At 40.3% G+C, this 25,551-nt stretch overlaps 1 protein-coding gene across 4 annotated transcripts in view; it reads left to right on the top strand.

Moving 5' to 3' along the window:
- The window catches only part of LOC115788192 (focal adhesion kinase 1-like), a 55,133-nt gene that overhangs the window by 11,870 nt on the left and 17,712 nt on the right, over positions 1–25,551 (top strand). For 2 of the 4 annotated variants that reach the window (XM_030741134.1, XM_030741135.1), the window contains exons 3-15: positions 3,646–3,890; positions 4,787–4,956; positions 6,303–6,390; positions 6,617–6,696; positions 7,079–7,141; positions 11,295–11,349; positions 15,752–15,892; positions 16,183–16,260; positions 16,393–16,500; positions 16,686–16,803; positions 18,261–18,291; positions 19,646–19,710; positions 22,741–22,758. In XM_030741134.1, the coding sequence (XP_030596994.1) occupies positions 3,646–3,890; positions 4,787–4,956; positions 6,303–6,390; positions 6,617–6,696; positions 7,079–7,141; positions 11,295–11,349; positions 15,752–15,892; positions 16,183–16,260; positions 16,393–16,500; positions 16,686–16,803; positions 18,261–18,291; positions 19,646–19,710; positions 22,741–22,758 (1,260 nt within the window). Of the gene's footprint in view, positions 1–3,645; positions 3,891–4,786; positions 4,957–6,302; positions 6,391–6,616; positions 6,697–7,078; positions 7,142–11,294; positions 11,350–15,751; positions 15,893–16,182; positions 16,261–16,392; positions 16,501–16,685; positions 16,804–18,260; positions 18,292–19,645; positions 19,711–22,740; positions 22,759–25,348; positions 25,515–25,551 lie in introns of those variants that run through there. The other 2 variants (XM_030741136.1, XM_030741137.1) reach the window with 2 other exon arrangements.

Consider the following 25,551-nt stretch of genomic DNA (forward strand, 5'->3'; position numbering starts at 1 on the left):
ATTAAGATAAGAAGCCTAAACAAGAAGAAACTGGAGAGGATTTTTTTTTTTTTAAATGCACATTTCCCCTATTGATTTGTTTTCCTGTGGGATTTTCACACTGCAGACAAATTCAGTGAACTAAAAAGTATTCATTTTTCAGGATTTCTTCTCTCACCTCTGTTACTTTTGCCAGGAGAGGCAGAAGTTGGAGAGAAAGACTGATTTTCTTTGGAGACAGTGTGTTTGTGTAAAGTAGTGTTTGGATTATGAGAGAGTTTTCTTGCAGCTGTGTCAGGAGCTTAGCGTGTTTGTTTAACTTCTGTGGACGAGAACTTCACTGCTTGTGATGCGTGGTTGTGAAGCTGCAGGTTGCCTGTCTGTCCTTGACGCCGACAGACACAGGGAGGGAGAGACATGCGTTTCCATGGCGACAAGTGGCTGTAGCCCCTTCCCCATGTGCTGGGAGAGAGGTATGAATGAAATCTTCTTTATGCATTCACTCAGAAATGTACACAAGTAACATGAAGGCCACTCCTCACAGTGTGACATCTGACTCCATGGGAACTGAACTGGTATACAGCCAAAGCTGTGTGTGTGAGAGAGAGAGAGAGAGAGAGAGAGCTCAACAGGGTTTTGATTTGTTGACGTTAAAGTCATCATCATTTGGGACTGGCAGATCAAGTTGGGATCACATTTTCTTACTGTAATTTATCACTCAACATCTTTCTAGTCTCTCTTTGAGTTATCTGTATGTGTGTGTGTGTGTGTGTGTGTGTGTGTGTGTGTGTGTGTGCATGCGTGTCTGTGCACGCTCTCTCAGGTGTAATTACTTGCTAGCACATATCCATTTTCCTTTTTAATGGATGGGGAGAAGAGGAGCACAGGAAGAAAGGGAAGCAGAAAAATGGAGCGGTCTCGCTATGTTTCTCTCAGTACCATGATGACAGCCACAAGTGCACACACACACACACACACACACACACACACACACACACACACACACACACACACACACACGGAGAAGGTAGTTCTTCTCAGGCATTTCCAGATGGCGTTAATATGAAATTCCAGGAAGTGTGTCTATGTCAGGACGACTTATTCAGGAAAAATGGTGGCCTGCGATCCATTGTCTTCTCTGTGGTATAGGCACGGGTGCTTACATAATGAGCCTTGACCTTGACAGCAACTCTCTCTTTATTTCTCTCTCTGGTATCTTATTGTTCATTGTATTGTATCTCAGTGGAAAAACAACACACGAAGAATAGATACTTGCAGTACAAAGTTTGCATCACGAAGGACGGGAAGGTCTAAGGAGTAAATGGGAACAAACAGGTTACAAGTGTTCCACATCTAAAGTTCAACAGGAGAGAGAAAGTGAAACAGCAGTGACTTGACTGAAAAATGACAAGTCATCGTCATTTGATTGGACAAAGTGTACAGATGACAATTTTTGGACACTGTTAAATTTCAGCGATCATACATATATTGACATCAGTTTAGAAAATAATTTCCAAAGTAATCAGTGTATATGGATATTATTTATGGCCCTGCTTTGGCTGTAAGCAGACTACATTTCTTAAAGTAACAGGTGGAGCGTGTTGTGTTCAGGTGCTAAAAGTGCTTGTCTCTGTGTGTCTTGGCTAGTAGTAAACTGAGCATTGTTCTAATTAACATACACTCACTGAACACTAGTTCCAGGTTGGACCTCCTTTTGCCTTCAGAACTGTCTTAATTTTTCATTGTATTGACTCAACAAGATTGTGGTCCATATTGACATGATAGCATCACGCAGTTGCTGCAGATTTGTTGGCTGTACATCCATGATGGGAATCTCCCATTTCACCACATCCCAAAGGTGCTCTATTGGATTGTGATCTGGTGACGGTGGAGGCTGTTGGAGTACAGTGAACTCATTGTCATGTTCAAGAAACCAGTTTGAGATCATTTGAGCTTTGTGGCATGGCGTGTTATCCTGTTGGAAGCAGCCCTCAGAAGATGGGTACACTGTGGTTATAAAGGGATATACATGGCCAGCAAGGTAACCTGTAGCGCCTAAATGATGCTCAGTTGGTTCTAATGCCGCATTTCCATTAGTACTTAGCGCAGGTCGACTCAACTCGGCACGACTCGCCATGGTCTTGTTTTGTTTCCATTGCAGTGGAGTACCACCTCAATGTGGGTGGAGTTGATATAGCAAGGCGGGCAGTAGTCTCTTGACGCAATTTGTATGTGACTCAAAACACAACACAACAATGGATGAGATGGAGGCAAAGCTAACATAGCTAAGGCCAATTTACTATCATCATCGTGCATAAGTCCCTGTACGATGTTCTAATGGATGAAGGTTATTGTTAAGTATTAACCCTATACTGCTGAACACGTCATAATCAACTCAGTGTATTTCAAAAGTGCTGCCGTTCGTGTACTGCCAGCAACAATTACCGTAATAACCCTATGGTGGGTGTGAAGTGCAGTTTCTTAGCTTTCAGAAACCATTTGAATTTTTCCAATAGGACAAACTGTTGCGTAATTACGGCAATTCAAAGTTCCTTTGATCAGCTGCCTCAGCGCTCAGTGTTAACCAGCTGTTCACGGCTAGTAATGGCAGGTAATGGGTGCTTCAGCGGCGATCGCCCGGCAGTGTAGGGTTAAAATATGTACGCTGTGTGCACGTTTCAGATGGCTCTGTTGTTGCAAAACTACTGCTGCAAACTGTCGGTCTAGGCATTCAACCGAGCCTCCCAGTGGTTACACCAGATTCTGACTTTTCCATTTGATTGTTGCAGCAGAAATTGGGACTCATCAGACCAGGCAATGTTTTTTCAGTCTTCTCTTGTCCAATTTTGATGAGCCTGTGTAAACTGTAGCCTCAGTTTTCTGTTAACTGCCAGGAGTGGCACTTGGTAAGCTGCTGTAGCCCATCTGCTTTTTAAGGTTCAACATGTTGTGCATTCAGAGGTGCTCTTCTGTACATCTTAGTTGTAACAAGTGATTGAGTTATCCTTGCCTTCCTATCAACTTTAAGTAGTCTGGCCATTCTCCTCTAACATCAACAAGGTATTTTCATGCAGAAAACTGCTGCTTACAGGATATTTTCTCTTTTTCAGACTTTAAACCCTAGAGATGTTTGTGTGGGAAAATCAATAGATCAGCAAAAATACTCAGACCAGCCTGTTCAGCACCAACAATCATGCCACATTCAAAGTCACTTAAATCACCTTTCTTCCACATTCTGATGCTCAGTTTGAACTTCAGCAGGGCGTCTCGACCTTGTCAACATGCTTAAATTCATTGAGTTGTTGCCATGTGATTGGCTGATCAGAAATTTGCATTAACAAGCAACTGAGCAGCTGTACAAAGTGGGCAGCAAGTGTACTTAAAATCAGGCTCACACAAATTTGTGTTCTTACTGTATTAGGCTGATTACTGCACAAGTAACTACTGTGATGCAAGTACCCCTGATTGGGAGCATGAAACTGGACTAAATGGTAGACAATTTCATTGAAAGAATAATTATTCTGTTACAACACATACAAAAAACTTTTTTTATGGAAGCGATAGTAAAGATTTGTTAAAACGATAACAGGATGCGTTCAATTTAAGAATTCTCTCCCCCACCCCCTATTTTATTAAGCTCTGATTTTTCTCTCTTCTGCTTTACAGAATATGACAGACACTTAGCAGCGACAGTGTCTGCAGGGAAAACCATGGCGACAGCCTACCTGGACCCCAACCTGAATCATACCCTCCTAGGAGGGGCCAAGTCGCGGCTGAGTGCAGGGGGATCAGACCGAACCATGGCCGGCTCTGTGGACAGGGTTCTGAAAGTCTTCCATCACTTTGAGACCAACTGTGAAAACAGCTGCTGGTCTTCCAATATCAGATATGGAGATGCAACTGATGTCAGGGTGAGATGCTCTTTGTATGGTGTCTCAATTTTAGGGATAAGTAAAGATTAAATGCAACCCACAACAGCTCACCTCACATAGTAGTTTTGTCTCAAGGGATTTATTGAGAGTAAGAAAATATACAGTGCCAGGTTTATTTAATTGGATCTCAACATTATAATCTTCTCAGTGATAATCTTTAGTGCCATAACTCTCCCAAAATGTGACAGCTCTCACCCAGCAGTTCTTTTAAAGTTTTTTTTTGTGTGCGTGTGCAGTTTGTCCTCATCTCAAGGTCCTGGCTGTCAGATGCCCAACACACTGAAAATGTTTTGCTGGCTAATGCATGTCACCTCAGGGCACCATTTATGTTTACATGTGCTAGCGTAGGTTTACTTAGCAGTATGCTTTTAGAGTCACCGCCATGACGTAGAATCTACCTAGCTCTGCTCAGATTTTAGTGGTCAGACATCACTGCAGATCTCCTCTCCTTTCCTTTCATCCCTCCCTACTTCAGTATCTAGGTCAGACCCCCTAGCGTTTTACATGGCAGCACACATGGCTCTGTGAGCATTATTGTGCATTTGTGTTTGATGTCTGTCAACGTGTTTGGGTGGGAACGTCGTGTTAAATCTCTTGAAGTCTCCTACACAAACTCATGCAGACATAAACTAAAAATTGATGACCTAATCCAAAATGTCAGAAAAACATTAGCAGAGAGATAAAATGAGGCAAGGTGCTTTTTTTTTTTTTTGCTTTTTTTTCTCTATGCATTTTTACTTTATTTGAGAGATCAAACTGATGCATATGTGTTGTACAATCCCAAAGACAGCACAGATTTTAGTTTCATAGACATACTAAGAATAATATGTGCACAATCAGTCATTTTATTTGTCTTATTTCACCTTTGTCTGCAGGGGATCATCCAGAAGATTTTAGACATCCACAAAGTGCGCTGGACTTCGTGTTTTGGCCTGCGTCTCAGTAACGGCATGTCCAGAGAGCATGTGCATTGGCTCCACCCAGATTTGGGCGTGTCCCATGTCAGAGAGAAATATGAACAAGCGCGTCCAAATGAAGAATGGAGGTAAGAGTGTGTTTGAAGTGTTATGAAAAGCTCGGTCATTCAGCATTGGACTCAGTAGAGCCGCTACATCTCTGCATCAAAAAAGCACATTGAGATGGTTTGGGCATCTGACTAGACGCATCTTAGGTGAGGTGTTTTCAGGCATGTCCTACCCAGAGGAGATCCTGGGGCAGACCCAGGATTTGCTGGAGAGATTAATTCTCTTGGCTGGCTTCGAAACGCCTTGGTGTCCCCCTGGGAAATGCTGGGGGAGGTGTCTGGGGAGGGGGAGGACTGGGTGTCTATGGTTGGACTACTTCCTGCTCAGCCTGGGCAAGCAGCAGAAACTGAGTTGATGGTTTTGGGGATTGTCTTCAGCAGCATGACATTTTACTTATTGTTCAATAATTTTTTTTTTTTTTTTTTTTTTTTTTTTTTTTTTAAGGTAGTTAAACAGGCTTCTGACCTATTTGATATTCTGACATTGTTTTCTGCCATGTGTCTTGTTATTTTCTTGTTATATTAATCTAACTTAAAGTCAGTAAGTTTATAGTCAGGACCTTATGAGGTAGGTGAGTTTTAGATGCTTGTATGTCTTTATTGAGCGCCTTTGTGGAGGACCTTTTACCTTTGAGATTATGCTTTATAAACAGTTTCCTGCCTCAGTTAGACATGACTTATTTGGCCTTGTAAAGTCAGTAGTTGCAAAAAACGGCTGGCTTCAGCAGTCTGCCGTATTGTATTCCGAAGTAGAAGTGATTTATTGCAACTGGCATCATGAAAAATTGCGCGACCCATCTGCTGAATTGTGATGAGTCCTTGTGTGCACGGTGGTGCTGTGTAGGCTGGGTAGTTTGGATGTTAATGCTCTGGTATACATTACCTTTATTGCGGCAGACTTGGTGCTGATTCTATTGTGAGGTGGAGACTTTTTGCTCAATGAACATAAAGAGAGAGAGAGAGAACCAGATGCCTGCTTTGTGTGACTAAGTCAACAAATATCTCTCTGTTTCTGCGACACTGATTTTACTAGCACTCGTCTCATTTGCATTCTTGCATCTTCTGCTTTTATAATCTCCCGCCGTCCCTCGCTGATTCTCCTCCTCCTGTTCACCCGCACACATCTTTTTATTCATCTTAACCTTTTGTCGGCCTTCTTGATATCTTAATCTTATCCTTTCTTTGCTTTCACATTAACTGTACTGTTCTATGCCTTAATTCATTTACAAAATGGATTAGAGGCACATTTTACATCTTAAGTATTTAATATGAAGCTATTAGCCTATGCCATCTATTAAACATAGATAAAATTCAACCCAACAGCCGTGTAACATAGTAACTCGTCCATCTTCTTTTCTCCTCTGTAGGTATGAGTTAAGAATCCGATATCTACCAAAGGGCTTTGTGCAGCAGTTTACAGAAGACAAACCGACTCTCAACTACTTCTACCACCAGGTACAAATGCAAATAAATGCACAAGCACACAGACACCCAGACACACAAACATATTTCATTTTCTGCCAGCAGCTAGCACTAAGGCATATGGCACTACTAGAAGACTGTGTTTGTCTTTGGACAATCTAGGTCAGTAGGATTGTCTGTGTGTATGAGAGACATAACTTTTTATTTGTTGAGAAATAAATATTTTAATAAGCACTTTTGTGTGTTTTTTGTCTTCCAGGTGAAGAACGACTACATGACAGAAAAAGGGGATCAAGTGGAACAAGATGTAGCTCTCAAACTGGGCTGTCTAGAAATTAGGTAAAAACCTGCTTGGAGTCCTATCCTCTGACTCATCGCTTTTGTTTCCATTTCTTCACATGCGGATGGGCTGTTTTTTCTTTTAATATCAAAGCATAAAAGGGTTCCAGTCCAAGCAGGTATTAAGCATTCTTTTTTCTCCATTGTTGGACTAACAAATTACAGTTTGAGTTGTTTTCTTCACCATTGCAGTTCTTTCTGGGTTGAACAATCGGTCTATCCGTCAGCTACTGATAATTCTTGCCAACATTAGTCAGTGTTTATTATTCATTGTGCAAAGTAAGAGCTGTTTTTGCCAAAAAAAAAAAAAAAAACAGCTAGCACTCCATGAGTCTTACCTCACTCTTTCTCTCTTTCTCCATCCTACTGGATTCAATTCTAGGAGGTTTTTTAAAGAGATGAGAGGAAATGCCCTCGACAAGAAATCTAACTATGAACTACTGGAGTAAGTATTATCTTCATAAGCAAAGAGTTCCAGGCGCACAGTTGAACTCCCAACCTTTCTGGCACATCAGTACTTCTTAATCTCATCTTTTCTTTTCCTGGAAGCATCTTTTGTAAACAGCTTTCAGGGTTACAGATCAGAAGTAAATAACACAATATTAAGGTTTTTGCTGGAGTAAGGTTCCCTTGACTTTTCCTAGAAATTTGGATTTGTGCAAAGGAATTGTTCAGATTCCCTGTTCCTAAAATCTGTTCATCTGCAAATTGCTGTTTAGTATGTTTGCTATCTAGCTGGGATTCGAGATGTTAGACTTATTGGTATTAAAGAGGAAACTGCAGCAGCAACTGTTCTGTTTTGCACTTGTGTTTTCTCGATGTGTTGTCCCACTGTGGGCTCTCTGAAAGATGGTTGAAGAATTAACTAACTGAAGTTTAAATGTGGCTTGGCTCCAACTTGGTTTGATTCTAATGAGCTGTCCTCTTTCAGTGACATCTTTCTTTCTTCCCATCAGCCTAACGAGCTCTCCAATTAACTCAGTAGAATGCTGTCTTTTCTCTTTGTCTCTCCTTTTCATTCTCTGTGTCTGTTTCTCCACTATGTTCACTTCCTCTATTTTTATCTGTTCTTCCTCTCTTTGCTTTGTCTCCATCGTTCCCTCACTGCCTCTCTGTTGATTGGAAAAAGATGTTGTCTCATGCATATTTTAAACCAACATAAGAGCAAGATGGAAAGAGCTGCTAGGGCTTTGATACAGGAAGCTGACAGTTGGTCATCAGGGCCTGTTGGGCCCTTGTTGATCATTCAGTGCCAAAAATTTGTAATGTGCTTTGGGTAATGTATGGTGCTGTTGGCTCTAGTTGGCCCATATTGGCCACCATTTTGAATTGTTGGCAGAAAAGCCAGAGACTTTTGTCCAGCTTAAAAAAAAAAAAAGCTGCACATCCTTTTATTTGGGGAATTTTTCACCTCTGCTGCTTCTTTTTCTTTTTCCAGCAGCAACATTACAAGTATAATTTTCAGGAAGCGTCTTTGAAGAGCCTGATAATTTGTTACCATTTAAGCCTAAGTAGAAATTCACTGAAGCTTTACCCTTTATTTTTCCTTTTAAGCAGGTTTTTCTCTGTAAATGGTTCTAAATTATGTAGTTATTGTCTTTGAAATATCTTAATTGTGCCTTCACCTGTTTCCACCTGGTCATTAATATTTCTCCTCTATCCCCCTGGGGAGCCAGAGGTCCTAACATTACTATAAATTATACCAACATTAAAATTAAGGTATGCACAAAAATGTTGTGCATACACAGTGCATTTGGAAACATTTCAGACCTTTTTAAGTTTTACACATTTTGTGTTTCAGAATTATCTTAAAATTGAATTTCATCAGTCTGCATATAACAATGTCACAGCAAAAAAAAAAAAAAAAGTGTTTTAGTGTGATATGGAACACTATTAAAACACATCAGATCTCAATGGGGGAAAAAATCATGTTGAATATCTATACTAATATGGACTGGTTAGTGTGTTAGGAATGAAAGGATTCCACATTGTTAGATAGAAATGAAAAGTATCAAGCTGCAGAGGGGGTGAATTCAAATACACCCCAGAAATCATAGTGAAAAGATGATGTGCCAGGCTAGTCTGTTTTGCCAAAATTTCATTCCAGCAGCTCAAAGTGGTACTCAGTAGTTTGTATGGCCCCCCCACATGTATGCATGCCTGACAACGTCGGGGCATGCTCCTAATGAAACAACCTAATGATGTCCTGGGGGATCTCCTCCCAGATCTGGACCAGGGCATCACTAATCTGAGGTGCAACCTGGTGACAGCAGATAGACTCAAACACAACATCTCAGAGGTGTTCTATTGGATTTAGGTCAGGCGAGTGTGGGGGACAGTCGATGTCTGATAATTGGTCCAAGGATTTCATCCCGATACCTAATGGCAGTCATGGTGCTGTTGCCTAGCCTGTCGAGGTCTGTGCATCCCTCCCTCCCTCCCTCACTGACCCACCACCAAAACCGGTCATGCTGAACAAAATTACAGGCAGAATAATGTTTTCCATGGCTTCTCCAGACCGTTTCACATCTGTCACATGTACTCAGGATGAACCTGCTCTCATGTGTGAAAAGCACAGTGCGGCAGTGGTGGTCCTGCCAATTCTGCTATGCCAGTCGGGCTCCATCAGGCTCTCAGGCCACCCTCATGAAGTCTGTTTCTGATTGTTTGGTCAGAGACATTCACACCAGTGGCCTGCTGGAGGTCATTTTGCAGGGCTCCTGGTCCTCCTCGCTCAAAGGAGCAGATACTGGTCCTGTTGGTGGCTTAAGGACCTTCTACGGCCCTGTCCAGCTCTCCTAGAGGATCTGCCTGTCTCCTGGAATGTCCTTATGAGACTGTGTTGGGAGGCACAGCAAACCTGGCAAAACCATCCTGGAGGAGTTAGACTACTTGTCAGGTATTGCCTTATGCTTCCAGTAGTGAAGCTGACCCCAGCCAAATGCAAAACTAGTGATAAAAACAGTCAGATAAATAAGGAGGGGACGTTGCCTCCGCCTGTAAAACCATTTTTGTTTTGGGGGTTGTCTCATTGTTGCCCCTTTAGTGCAGCTGTTGTTAATTTCATTAATGCCAAAGCTGCAAAAACTGATTAAAAACTACCTCTGTTAACTGACCAGATCAATATCCCAGACGTTTAACTGACTTGATGCTGTACTCTGATTTAAAATGTGTTCCTTATAAAGGATAAAAAAGGATACATATTGAGATCTTGGACATCTTCTATCAGTGTTCTTTGAAATCCTTCTACATCTTGATTAGAGTCCACATGTAGTTGAATGTATTTGAAATAATTTGAAAAGGCACACCTCTGTCTGTAGGTTTTCACAGTTGATGGCACATTTTAGAAAACCAACCCATAAGGTGGAGACAAGATTGTGTCAACACACACATCTGGTGAAGGATAGAAGAAGAAAACTTCTGCACCACTGAAAATCCCCAAGTGCACTGAAGCCTTCATCCTTCTCAAACGAGATGTTTGGACCACCAGTGCTCTGCCTAGATCACACATGGGCAAAAGAACCCCTCAAAATAAAAAGAAGATACCTTTATGCTCAGGAATTTCAAGGCAGAATGCTTGTGTTGGTCTTTGCTGCTGTTTGATTGAATTTCAAATTAATGTATTGATCAGTGGCCTATACAGTGGCCTTATCAGACAGTTGGCAAGATGTAATCAAACCCAACAAAAATGTGGAAAATAGAACAGGTCTGAAAACCTTCCAAATACACTGTTTGTTTTCCAAGTGCATCTAATAAGACCAGCTGCAAATATTGCTGGTCAGCTGGTTGCAGTTGGCTGTCATGTTTGGGAGCCTGTGCAGTGCTGTTTAATCAGTGGGCCTTTGTCAGGGCTTGTTCTCTGAGGTCAGCTTGATTATGTCATTTCTGTCTGTATTTCTTGTTGCTCTTGTGATGACATGCCTGTGATTTGGAGAGAGGGGACTGTTTTAAAGGTGACACACAGGAGTTTGTGTTTCATGGACATGGTTTTAGAAGTTAGGCGAAGTTTGAGAATATCTGAAAGCTTCATTTTTTTAATATTTTGTGTGATTTACAACTAACTCAGTTCCATCTGAATCCATGTTTCAGACTTTAGACATTTATTCTAATAGTGTTTTGACATTTGACCTGTGTTTGGGGGAAATGGGAGGAAAAAGATGATGTGAGCTTCCAGTCTTTCCCTTACTCTCGTCACTTGTGTTTTCTCCAGATGAGCATGAGTCATTAGCCAGCTTCCTGTTAAAGCTCTGCACATCCCTCTTTGTCTCTGTGGTCACCCTCTTTGTACTCCTTCCTGCAACTCTCCAACTCTCCCTCTCTGCCTTCTCTGTTTTTCTCCAACCCTGTCTTTAAAGGAAAAGATGAGTAGTACGCTGTAGTCAGCACTTAGTCATAGCTCTCTGTTTCTTGTCTTCTCTTGGCTGTCTGAACTGTATCTGTCTGTAGCTGTTCTTGGCAGCATCTCAGGAGAGGTTAGAAACGCGTCTCAGATCAGATAAAGACAGAAGTACTTGCCAATTAACATTCTTCTGAGTAATTACACCATGATAAACATTCTGATGTTTACCTCCCATATCTCTCTTTGTTTCTCTTTTCAGGAAAGATGTTGGTTTGAGGCGGTTTTTCCCAAAAGACCTGTTGGATTCAGTTAAGGTGGGTTTCATGTCCATGTGGAGAGAGTTTGAGTTCACAGACTCCCAAAACAAGCTCAAAACTTTAAATCTTGCAAACTAAGTCCTGCTCCATCCACACTCAGCTCCAGGAGCGTAATATTATTGGCAGCTTTCTAGTATAGAACCTTCTTCTGTTAGATATTTCTGGATGTGTTACTTGTCAGACATTGTGCAGTCTGGCAGATTAAATGTAAAACATTCCAAGACTCAATCTTTAATTTCCCTGAAGGAATCTTCTTAAAGGGATTAATAAAGTTTAATCTAATCTGATCTCATTTGAAATAAAACCAGCTGCTGATGAGGGTCAGACTATTGCAGGAAAGTAAGAGGAAAAAAGCAAATATTAGAAAAACCTCCATGCATACAATTAGTATGATGAATGTAGTTTTTCTGCTAGCTTTACTCTTGATATGGTATTATAGATCTCTCAGTATATAATTGACCAAGTACTCAGCAGTAGTTAAAACTGATAATATGCCACTCAGTGATTCAGTGGTCAACTTACTGACCTAATGGGAAGGTATGAGTTCAGTAAAGCACAGCACATTCTTCATTTTATTTGAGAAGACATTTTGGTGGGTTGGTTGTATGTGGTGACTGGGTGTGCTTGCATATTAAGCAGCGTCTGCGTCAGTGATAAATTTACGGCACGCGTTTATGAGCAGGGTCTTGGCGTGCGTGTGTGTGTGTGTGTGTGTGTGTGTGTGTGTGTGTGTGTGTGTGTGTGTGTGTGTGTGTGTGTGTGTGTGAGAGAGAGGGGCCCGGTGACCCGAAAAGGTCTTGATGTCAGCAGGCGGGCAGACAGATGCTCTGCAGAGGGAGAGAGGCTGTCTGTTCATACTGGTGTATGTATGTGGTGGGTATACATGACCCTCAGGTCATGTTTAAACCCACTTTCTCTTTCAAACAACAAGGAGGGAGGGGGGAGGTGTCAACATGCATCTCCTTCACCCCCCCCCCCCCCCCCCCCCCAAAAAAAAAAAAAAGTCTGTCAAGCTTTCTCCTCTCCTCTCCTCTCCTCTCCTCTCCTCTCCTCTCCTCTCCTCTCACAGGCATCACAGCATTCACTCCCAAGAGGTCTGTTTTATAAGCACACAGTGACACACATGTGCAGTCAAACATCAATAAATTGACTTGAATATAAATGTCTGGACAGATTATTTTATTATAGTGTTTATAATCTGTGATGACATCATCTGAATGAATGCATAGCAAAATGGGAAGAACTACATACTTCAGAGCGATAAAGCTGAAAAAAATTAATCAGCAGAAAATGAATCTTCAACTAATTTGATATTTGATAAATATTTTCAATTTTATTTTTACTGTAAGAATGCTTGAATATGTGTTTTTGATTTTAGGGAGGAATCTCCTTTCTCTTTAATGGATCAGTCATTTTGTTGGGGAAAAAAAACAGATTCTTATCAGTTTATCGTTTAGACTATAAAATCTTCGAAAAATAGTGGGGGAGGGGGTGGGGCATGGGGGTTACACAAATATTTTTTTTATTATAAAAGACAAAGAAAGGCATCTATTCCACACACATGAAAACTGGAACATAAAATATTTGGCAGTTAAGCTTGGTAAATGGCTGCCATGGTTGGTCTTTTAAGTAAATTTTTGCAGATTAAGCTCCTTTTTGACTAATCATTGCAGCTCTGGTGACTTGATCAAAATCACATCACATTTGATGTTCTCTGTTTGCAAAAGCATATAGTTACTAATAATCACTGTATGTGTGACAAAGTTGATGCAAAGTTTTGTTCAAATTGGCCCACCTATTAGGAGGACATACATACGTGTGCTATGATCATTATAGTAATGAGATATATATATTGCCAGTTTAATGCAGGAAGAGCTGTGGCACACTCATATGTGGTACATGTGCGTTAGTGTATGTGTGAAATAGAGAGGGCGCGAGCACAGCTGTCATTTAGGTTTGTGTTGTTCACTCTGGTGAAAGAGAATGGTAGACATTTAATGAGATTATTCTCCCTCAATGGACTCTACTCCCTCACACACACACACACACACACACACACACACGAAAAACCCAGAGCAGATGGCCGTGGTAAACAGTGACTGATGTTATAAAGAGCAGAGTCTGTTCATTCACATTGACTGGCTGGGCAGCAGGTTTAGGAAAAGTGACCTTTGGGAGATTTGGAGATCAAAGTTGATCAACCAGGCCGAGCTAGTGAAATACTGCCGCACACTTTATTGGCACGATGAACAGTCAGCATAATAAAATGAGACTTACAGTCATATTTGAAATATGTTTAGTAGAAAAAATATAATTGTAGCTAAGAAAGTATTGAAAGTATTTTCTAAAGTGTGCCTAAAAATATATTACTACTTATTATTCTTTGAACTGTATGTTGTAATATGTAATCATTATCAGTATATTGTCTGTTGTGAAGATATGACTTAATATTAAGGTCTTTGGCATAACCATCCAACAAGATACGTACACTCACGGCTACTGTGTTTGTTACGTCTTGCTAGTCCTCGGTTGGACCCCCTTTGGCCTTCAAAACTCTCTTTATTCTTTGTGGCATAGACTCAACAAGGTACTGGAAACATTTGAGATTTTGGTCCATATTGGCATCACACCGTTGCTGCAGATTTTTCAGCTGCACATCCATGATATGACTCTTCCATTTAGCTTCGTACCAAAGGTCCCCTGTTGGCTTGAGATCTGGTGACTGTGGAGGCCAAGTGAGTACAGTGAATGATCAGGAAACTGACATTGCACATTATCCTGATGCAGAAAAATTCAGTAGCTCATGCTTGATGAATACATTATAAAGCAACTTTTTATTTGTGCAAATCTTGGTGAATTAGTAATACTTTCCAGGCATGAAAAGAATCATCATGTCTTTACGAGTGTGACTGAATTGATTGTGAATGTTTTCTTGGGGGGGGGGGGGGGGGGGGTTAAATGCTGTTATTAGTGTCATATTTGGTCAGGCTGTTGCTATAGCGATAGTCAGTGTGTCGATGGACGAGGTGATAGCCTCTTACCGTACTTCCTCTCAGGAAGGGTGGACACTTTGGACGGACAATGTCCCTGTTTGTTTATATGCATTTGTGTGGTGGAATTCTAGGAATTAAAACAGTGATCATATCTGGAGCCTGAGGAACACCTACTAGATTTTGTAATGACATCTACTGAAATGAGCCAAGCACACGCACACAGGGAGTGTGTGTTTGTGTTTGTGTGTGTGTGAAAGAGAGAGAATTTGTGGGTTTCTTGATTCCTTCAGGCTTAATAAGTAAATGCTGCTGTAGTGAAGTTTATATAACTGTTTTTATTGACAAGTCAGTGATCACAGTACCATTTAAAAATAGATGTCGGCTCAGCACGATAGATATGAAACACTGTATGAATATTTCTGTCCATAAGTTATAAATGTCTAGTACAGAAAACTGTGTAACACCTACTGTACATCTTGTGATGAGATGATTTTTGACTCATTGAGGCTGCCTGAGATCAGACAGTGTTTGTGTCCAAGTCGGCTAATCTGATCAATTCTTAATCATTAAACTGCTCAGTTATAATGTGCAGAATGCCCCAGTGTGTTATACTGTTTTATTTATTTATTTTTTTATTTTAAACTTGTGCTTTTTTTTTTTCTTTTTTTAAAGCCTGCCACACAGTGACCTAAACCTCTTCTAATCTTTAATCTTAATCTATATATCCAGAGCTGTTCACAGTAAAGGATGGTCTGCATATTACATGCTTTTAACAAAACTTTTAAATGTATTTTTCAAATTGTGCACCCAGTGTACTGGACAGTACTAAATATCATGTATGCTTGTGTGAGTGTATGTCGTTCATCTTTATGCCTGGAGTATCAAAGAATAGAGAGAACTAAGTAGCAGAATGCTGCTGCTTGATGGATTTTTCTTTACCATCTGTCCACTCTGTGGCAGTGACATCAAAGATCCAAAAAATTCATTTGTGAAGCTGTGACTGTAATGCCAGCAGACTAACACAACCCGCAGTAAAATCCACTCTGTGTAAAATGCAGTGTTCACTGTAGATGAATGAGGAGACTCATTGATGTTTAATTGAGTGACTAACAGTGTTAATGTGTCTTTGATAAGATATTGATCAGAGCTGGGAATGGAGCGCTGAGGTCAGTTTGATTGGAACTGAGTGGACTATTAGTCAATCAATGTTTTATATTGTCTGTGACTCTGTGGCCACACATGCATGCACAGAAGTACACACAACTTCTACCATGCCTCCTCCACTTGCTTCTCCCAATTCTAGGTTCTCTGCTTTATCAGCTCGGCAGCAATTCTTAAAAAAACCCTCTTTTAATTAATATTTTCTTCTTTTCTTTTCTCTAACTTTTTTTTTTTCTTCCATGCAGGCTAAAACTCTTCGAAAGTTGATTCAGCAGACGTTTAAGCAAGTAGCCAACCTCAACGATGAGCAATGCATCCTGAAGTTCTTGGAGATACTTGCACCAGTTTACCGCTTTGACAAGGAGTTCTTCAAATGTGCCCTTGGGGTAGGTTTACTCTGCTGCTCAGGTTCACTGTGCCACGCTGTGCTCTGGGAGCTTAGGTTTACTGTGTTAGGTTGACCCCTTTTGGTGGCATCAGGCTTTGCATGTATCCAGTGAGTTCAGACATATAAGACAGAAATGACAAGTGATGAGACTTGCTTCTAGAAGGGCTTCGAGGCAGCTTTCACTCCCTTTGCCTATAATTGCATTTTCTGTCATTTCTCCTACCTTGGGGTTCTCCTTTTTCCCCTCTCTGCCTCTTTTAACTTTAATCTCATCTTCTCTCTTAACAGTCCAGCTGGGTGATCCAGGTAGAATTAGCCATTGGGCCAGAGGAAGGAATCAGCTACCTCACTGACAAGGGGTCCACGGTGAGTTTTTAACAAATGCACAATGTAAAACTGAGCTAATTTTATTGCACTCCAGCTCGTGATCAAAGAAAACTAATTAGTGTAGTTCACATGTTTTACTTTAATGTCTTTTGTGTGTTGCTCTGTCCTCAGCCCACCCATCTAGCAAATTTTAATCAAGTCCAGACCATCCAGTACTCAGCTATGGAGGAAAAGGACAGGAAGGGTATGCTACAACTGAACGTAGCCGGAGCTGCTGAGGTATCCCTGCACTGTCTGTCACTGTGAAAAACCATGGAAAACCTGACTGTTAGCAGATGACATTTTAGCCACTTAATTTCACGTATATGCAGTTCCCTTTTTATTTTGTAAGGGCTATCTGTAACAAGCCACTGTGTGTGTGTGTGTGTGTGTGTGTGTGTGTGTGTGTGTGTGTGTGTGTGTAGCCTCTTACAGTTACGACAGCGTCTCTCACCATGGCGGAGAACTTGGCTGACTTAATTGATGGTTACTGTAGACTCGTATCCATGGAAACTCACTCCTTCATCATCAGAGTTCAGAAAGGTAAAATTTGATGCTGCTGATCCCTCCTGTCTGTCAGTTCATGAAAATCATTCAGTTAAATGAACCCTTTTGTGTTCTTTTCAGTGTTTACATTATGAATAATTACATTATATTATATAACATAAGGTTATTATGTGAAGAAGTAGAAATCTTTTTTTTTTTTTTTTTTTTTTTTTTTTTTTTGGATGAATAAAATTTGAGGTTAAATTTCACCTTTTGTATTTAAATTATTATATTTTCCTGAACAGCTTCAGGAATCGGAACATTAAGTATAAAGTCCTGCAACTTATCTTCATAATATTTTACAAATATTTAAATATTATTAGAGAACAATCATTTCCTGAGTATCATAATGTTTCCTTTCAAAACTTAAATTAGTGGTATAAAATTTTTTTCTGTGCACTAAAACACAAAAATTACAGTTTATAAGGATAGGATGAAGGAAGAATGCACGCACATCCACAGACAAAAAAATGGGGCAGGTGCTGGGCTGAAAAATTATATAAACATGAAAAAAATCAACAGCTTCTGCTGTGTCTGAGCAGAAGCTGTTGATTTTTCTCATGTGTTAACAGATTACAAAGAGTAATTATGTAAATCAGTATAGCTGTGTAAATATCCACTATATTGCCAGAAGTATTCACTTGTCTGCAAAATATTTACTTGCACATATGAACTTGAATGACATCCCATTCTTAATACATAAAGTTTAATATGATGTCGGTCCACTTTTTGCAGCATAATCCCCACCACCACCAAACTTTACACTTGGCACAATGTAGTCGGACAAGTACTGTTCTCCTGGCAAGCGCCAAACCCAGGCTTGTTCAGAGTCCAGTAGCGGCATGCTTTACGCCACTGCATCGATGCAGCTGCTCGACCATGAAAATCCATTCTGTGAAGCTCTTGATGCACTTTTCTTGAAGTTTCTAAGTCTGTAGCAATTGACTCTCCAGAAAGTTGCCGACCTCTGTTTACTGTGCACCTCAGCATCTGCTGACCCCGCTCTCTGATTTTTATGTGGCTGAGCTGCTGGAATTCACTGAGCTGAGAGCGACCCATTCTTTCACAAATGTTTGTAGAAGCAGGCTGCATGCCAAGGTGCTTGGTTTTGTACACCTGTGGCCATGGAAGTGATTGGAACACCTGAATTCATTGATTTGGATGGGTGAGTGAATACTTTTGGCAATATAGTGTACTTTAAAGGAATAAAGTATGCTAATATAGCAGAAGAGTCTTTGTCTTAAGGCTCATTTAAATTAAACGTGCCGTCAGTAGCATTACTTTTGCAACTTCCTATAATTGCAATAGCCTCAGCTACTGCATGGGTCCTTAGTGATACACAGTTAGTTGTGTTGTTCTCATCATGTTTACTATCCTTTGTGTTGTGCATATGGCCATGTTTTATGTGAATGATGAGTCATTATTCATTGTAAATCCATGGTTTTGTCCTCTAGAGGGAGAGAGAGCACTGCCTTCCATCCCAAAGTAAGTACCGACTTCATTCTTTGTATGGTTACATTAAAAGTCATTCAATTAATGATTATAAAATGTTAAGCAGAGCATACACTCTATGCATCAGAGGAGTAAGTCCACATGTTAGTGACATCTCTGAGGCTAGTGTGATTTTTACTTGTAAGTGTACCAGTTTCACAGCTCCAAAATGATCTTTAGAAGTTCAAATGACAATGACATAAAATGTTTGATCATAAAGGGAAAGAGTTGGCATGCTCCAAGACCAGTAACTGCATTTTCTTTTTTCTGTCAACGTGTGGTTTGGAGCCCTGATGTCAGAGTTCTTCTGAAAATAAAAGGTCTAGAGCACTAAATAAGATGTAAATGTAGCGACTTGCAGTTCAATATGAGTATAAACTGCTACAGTACATCTACATATAGTTAATTTCCAGAGAATTGAACATTATGTAAGTAAACACAGAGAAGGGCATTTCCATAGAACAGTGTATCAGTGTTTTTATTATGAAGCTTCCTGTAAAGAACCACAAATTACATTTTCACAGTAAATGGAGATGCCGAATTAATTTTGAATTCATTCAAATTAAATGCTTGAATTCAAAAAAGGGTTCCATATGCTAAAGACTGAAACAACAACAGTGAACCATTGTTTTCTTGGGCTTTGTTTTTTGTTTTGTTTTTTTGTTTCCTGTTTTCTCTGTAATTCATATAAAGTTATATAACTAATGGGAATTTGAGGCGAATTATGGGGAATATGGAGACCTTTAAAAAGTTTGTGAACTCAAAATATTTTTTTTTTTCCCCCAAAAATAAGCCTTTTGTGGGTTTTGGTGCACAACTTCCTGATACCCACAACATTTTATTTGTCTGTAACTGTTGCAGCTGGGACATTAGCGTGTTCATGTTTATCTGTCAGCTGTTTAAATTCCACCTCCAGCAGTATATCTCTCTTTTGGTCATTTTAACTCAAATCTCTCTTTCTCCCTCTCTCTCTGTGGCTCTGGTCAAATAAGGATATAAGTTTAGGAGCCAAATATTTTCCACTTAGGGTTTTTAAACACTCTGGTAGTCTCCTCCTCTTTCTCTCATTCGCTCACTCTCTTTGCTCTCCCACCCTGTCTTTTTTCTCTGTCTGTGATGAAAAAAAGATAGTAGTAGAGCTCAGCTGATACAGAAAAAGAGACCACGGCAAAAGGAGAGAGTAAGGATTAGTTTACTATTTAAAGAGCTTCCGCTGTTTCTCCATTTTTGAGCTTTAATGTTAAAAATGGCTGATATTGATGTTAAGGAGCGATGAGTTTAGTGAGGTGGGGGATTTTTTTGTGTGTGTGTGTAATTTTCTGATTTGCTGTCTGCTCATTTTCTCTAGAGTTTCTAATAATGACAAAAAATTAGAAGCAGTCAGAAGTGGAGTAAGAGCGATCTCTGTCTCAGGTAAGATACAAAATCAAGCACACTAACTCACAAAGAGGGTGGTTTAGGAACAAGATGAGCAGTTTCTGCTCATCTTCATCAGGACTTCCTCTGCTCCAGCTGTCTTCCTTTCTGTTTAATTTCCTTCAACATCTGGGATTTTTTTTTTCCTCATTTTCTTTTCCATCATCATCTCATTGTTTTCTCCTCTGTTGGGACAGCCTCTCCCTTTCTCTCCTTCATCCTCCCTGTTCCTGCTTGCTTTTGTTTACATCTTCTCCCCTCATCTCTCTGTACTCTCCCACATCCATTCACTCTTATTTTCTCTCTCACACTCTCATCCTCTTCCCCGCCCTATTGGCCGAAGATCTAGTGACATCGACACCTCCTAAGCCAACCAAGGCGCGGCGTTTCCTCCTCCCCTTTGTCTTCTGTTCAGATTCGCCTCCCAATGGTATCCTCGGCTCTCATTGGACAGTTAGTAGAGGAGCATATCCACAAAATTGTGATGTGGCACAGTGAAATTCCTGTTTGATGATCTTGCTTACTGAATAACTTCACATAAGAACACACAGGCAGTCTTTACAAAACCCACAGTACTGAAGAATGTTAATTAAAATGTTATAGTAATAATATGTGGGTTGTTTTTTAAGTAATTTATTGTATTCATTTAATCTAGAACGGGTCCAAATATTGACTCAGTTTTGGTGCTTTGTACAGTATCTGCTGCATCACAATATGCTCATTTTTGCTAAACTGTCTTTGACTTCACTGCCTGGTTTCTTTGACTCAGTCTTACACAAACACACACGCTTTAACCACAATAACAGGTTATGTGATGCTTCATATAACCACACCAATGCGCACTAAAAAAAGACTGTAGAAGAAATTTAAATAGACTTTGATAAGTATGTCTTGTAAAGTCTGAAGCTTGTGTGTGTTTTCGATGCATTAAGAATTGATTGTGATAGCATATTCAGTTTTGAGCTACAAAGGCTAAAGGAGAGATATTTTGTGTCAATTTGCATCGTGTTTTATTTATCTGCCCCCCCCCCCCCCCCCCCCCCCCCATTTTAATGTGAGTGGGAGTAGCATGTGATGACACATGGAATGAATGATTATTTCAGGACTCCAGTAAGCACATCTTGCTGGTGAGGTCACAACTGACTTGTTTTTCATTAGTTTTATCAGTGTTGGGGCCCAAAAGATTTATCATCTGATGTGGGCCAATCACAGATGTACACTCACTGATCGCTTTGTTAGGTACACCTTGCTAGTACCAGGTTGGACCCTCTTTTCATTGAGAGCTGCTTTAATTCTTCATGGCACAGATTCAACAAGGTGCTGCAAACATTCCTCAGAGATTTTGGCCCATAATGACATCATAGCATCACACAGTTGCTGCAGATTTGTCAGCTGCACATTTATTGTGTGACTCTCCTGTTCCACCACATCCCAAAGGTGATCTATTGAATGGAGATCTGGTGACTGTGGAGGCCATTTGAGTGCAGTGAACTCACTGTCATGTTCAAGAAACTGGTTTGAGATGACTGCTTCCTGTAATCATTAGACATTTGCATTAACAAGGATTTCAACAGTTGTACCTAATAAAATTGCTGGTGAGTGTATATGAGATATGTTGCCTGATTTTTGGGGCCATTTAGAAATACTGTCATCACATCATCAAACCAGCATAGGACCCTCCCACATGTTTTTTCCCCCTAGTACTCTTAGCACTGTCTGTAGCACATGTAGCAGAGTAGTATCACAGCTGAGCAGATGATGGTGCTGAGTTGAACAGCGTCAACAAGTCAAGTTGCTAACTCGTTTGTGAAATCCATGTGAAAGTTATTAATACTCAGTCCTCATTTCCCTTTTATGCTAGTGAGTAGAAACATGGAACAGATCCCCGAAATGATCAACAACCCTTCATCCAAATGACATTCAGCGAGCACTAGATTGAGCGCTTCAGTCACCCGTGTTTCCACTTTTGACAAATAGCACAATAACAAAGAGTGATGAAGAACAAACCGATGCATACAGAAATTTCTAATTTTATTAGAGAGGTGACTTTAACTACATCTTAAAGTCACCTGACAACACTGACCTGCATCAGATCAGTGTTGCTCTACTGGAAGGAGTCATAGCTGTTATTGGGTGCTACACATCTACCAGAATCCAGTCTTTTCTGTTCTGTGTACGTGTCACTTGTGTGATATTCTAAATGGGTCATAATGCTGAACTCGTGTCTCCAACTGTGGCGTTGGCAGCTGTCATCAGTAGCTAACAGGGCTGCTCGGAGAATGAGTGCGAGAGTCTGGACAGCAGCTGCTTCATAGCTGAAACCACCCCAAACTTTTCCAAATGTGATAAACAAGTTTAGTGTGTTTCAGTAAAACTTGCAACAGCGGCTTGTGTTTTGTATGTTAATCTTTTAAAAGTTTTATTTCCTTTATATACATTCAGACCTTTTCCACTCATTGTTTGTTTGTTTGTTTGTTTGTTTTTTCTTTTCAAAAAAAGAACAAAAAAACGGTGAAAGCAAAAAGTTGTCACCAGGTCCTCACAGAGGTTTTATCTTGTTCTAAGCAGTGGAAAATGAGATATGAGAAACCTTGATCGGTTGTAACTGCCTGCTCACTGGATCCATTCCTCCAATGAAATTTGCATATTAAACACAGCTGCATCCTCTGTCTGCTCACTGTAATTAACTCGACTCATATGCTTACAGCTTGACACCCAAAACATTGCACTCATGGATTTTAACTATACATAAGCCTGCACAACATTAATAGGAGATGTTAATGTTGCATTCTTTCCCACCCATAAGATTTTGGATTTTAACTAACTGCCCACTAAGTGTTTGGCTTTGCAGATCTTGCAACATCACCCATGTTGTTTCATGGCATGTCATGCTCTAATCAATCTCTCTCTCTCGCTCTCTGTTTTTCTCTCTCTGCCTTCTGCTTCTCTCTCTCTCTCTCCTTGCTGCCGTTTGCCGTCTTCCTTCTCTGCTGTCCCGTTTCCTGCATGCTCTCCTGGATCCTGCAGAAGATCTTAGTGGGGATGGTAAAGTTATACTGTTGTTTATAATCTCTTGTTCTTCTGTTCCTTCTTTCTTGTCCCGCACCACCAAAACACTGCACTCTCCTGGGAAAGGAGAGCCTGTGTGCTGGTGGCGTGTGTGTGTGTGTGTGTGTGTGCTCGTATATGTGCTTTGTTATGAAAATACTGTGCAACTTAAATAGCCAATAATAATGCAGAATGATTCAGAATGTTGTTTATATTTAGCGGATAGGAAACATGAATAAATAACCTGTAGATTTAACTAGTCTGTTAGTAACAACTATTTTATTATTGTATCTTTTTAAGTCGAGCGTTTGTGTGATTGTCTGTTTTTAATCTACTAGAAGAACACCAGAAACAGAATTTGTGTATTCAGTAGTGTTTTCTCTTGATGGGAACTTCTGCAGCTGTTTCTCTCTGTTGTTCTCCACACACACACAAACGGCTACACATACGCAAAGTCATGCACACACACAGAGAGGAGTAGGGAGAGGTTTGCTGGATTCGAGAGTGGGTGCATTCCTGGCTATAATGGGCCAGCTAGATCTATCTCTCTCTCTCTCTCTCTCTCTCGCACGCACGCACGCGCGCACACACACACACACACACACACACACACACACACACACACACACACACACACACACACACACACACACACACACACTCCCTCTACTGAAAGCAGAAATGCACAGTTAGGCCAGTCAAGCTTAGAAATGGTTGTTTCTGTAGAACACATCCCAAACCACACTGGGTTTAATATGCAGAGTGATACAGAGTGCCCTCTCAGTAAAAAGTCAAACCATTTCTTTAAGCAAGCTACAGAAAATACTGAATATATTGAACCTGGAGCCAAGCTGAAAACTAACCTGGAAAGTAGAAACATAAACGAAGAAAACAAAGCAAGTAAATAAACAGATATTCTGTTAAAATTAGTGGGTTTTTTTGTTTTTTTTTTTAAATGAAACCAAACTTTTGCCAAAATGCTGTTTATGAACAGTTTAATAAGACATTTCAGCTGCAGAAGCAGGCTGAGCAGAGCTATTCCAGCTCAAATGAAGATGATTTTTAGAGGCTTATTAAAAGCATTTATTTCCCCTCTTGTGAAATATAAGTCATGCATGGTATTGGTTAAATAAACACATGCCTGTTAAATTAAAAACTTTTACATTTTTTTGTAGCATCTTGGAAAAATAGGGAAAAGTGTCCGATAATAGCAGTAACAATGGCATTTGTACTACAGTCACTTTAGAGAAAACTGTGGTTGGAGACTGTGGCATGACCAAAATTACTGCAACAGTTTCCAATGAACTTGCAATCTCGCTGCCTTTGAAATGGTTACTTCGAAGACGGGCACGTTTATAAATAAGACAGCAAATATTTTAAACCAAACTATCTGAGAGTGATTGTAGTCGGTCTGAGTTGGACCGTGACAGGTTGGCTCCCATCAGGTGACCTGTGTAATCACATTGTAATCAAAAGTTGTTGCCCAGAAGTTTAAGGTGTTGTATGCTCAATCTCTGGGTGACTTATTGGTTACCAACTTGCAATTGGTAACAGCAAAAAATTAATAAATAAATAATCAACACTATCACTTTTTTTTTTTTTTTTGACCTAACCCCCTATCATAAGGAGGTTGCCATCCTATTCTTTTTTTGACTGGTCCATCAGACAGAAACAGCTAGGCTGAACCTGTCCAAGGGTTTAAGAAGATTAAACATGAAATGGTCTAAACTTTAGAAATGCCAGTGGTCAGACTTTTTAAAATCTTTGGACAGAGCTGGGATAGCCATTTCTCCATGTTTCTGTGGTTTATATCAAGCTAATGGCTAACTGCACAGATATCCCTTTAATACAGTACAGTAGCCAAAACATAAGTGCGCTTTAGTTCAGTTTAGTGTCAACCATCCAGTGTATTATTTAGTCTGCCTTATTTAAAATGACTAAGCAGCTAGCCAGTAGCTCCTCTATAAGTCTGCCTTCAGAGACTTTTCTTGAGAAAACCAGCCACAGGCTTTAGAAAAGGATTTTTGATTAAATTTAGGAACACATTTCCCACAGAGCCGGATAAATCCCAAGCAGAGATGAGGGGAGCGTACAGGACAGCAGATGTTTGACTCTTGTTTCCAACAGCTGAGTCTGCACACTGATTTTATTTTAAACACTGCCATCTGGTTAGGATAGACTTGGTACATGTTTCCCTGTCTTTTTTTTATTCTTCTTCTTCCTCCTCTTGGCTCTCTTCTGTGCCCTCGCCTCTATCTGTTTCATTCTGCACAGATTTCATCCTAAATGCTACCATCTGCTCCCGTGACAGCTAGACACAATATTTCTCCTTCCTCTTCTGTGCATCTCTCCCTCATTGCTTCTTCCCTCTCACCCATTTTCAGTTAGTTTCTTTACTGTTTTGTCTTTCATTTTCTATTTGCCTCTGCTTTCTGTCTTCATCCCATCTCTTTTACTTTATTTCAACTCCTCCTCCTCCTCTTCCTCCACCACACTAAGTCCCTCCCTGCAAACCAGCTGCTCTCACACAGACAGATATTCACAACACATGCTCAGCTGACGCTATCCGCAAAGTGTTTTTTTTGTGTGTGTGTGTGTGTGTGAGAGAGAGCGGGAGAGAGAACGGGCGAGCGAGAAGCTACGTGGGTGTTTCTCTGCTCTGGAGTTGTTCAAACTCTGAGTTAGCTTCATGCTTTAAGTTCAGGGTGGTTTTTCTTTTTGGCCGTTTGTGTGTCAGGGACCCTTTCTTGATGGTAAACCAGTTTTTGTACACACGTGTCATTATTTGTG

Source organism: Archocentrus centrarchus, chromosome 11 (assembly GCF_007364275.1).
Source record: "Archocentrus centrarchus isolate MPI-CPG fArcCen1 chromosome 11, fArcCen1, whole genome shotgun sequence".
Lineage (NCBI taxonomy): Eukaryota > Metazoa > Chordata > Actinopteri > Cichliformes > Cichlidae > Archocentrus > Archocentrus centrarchus.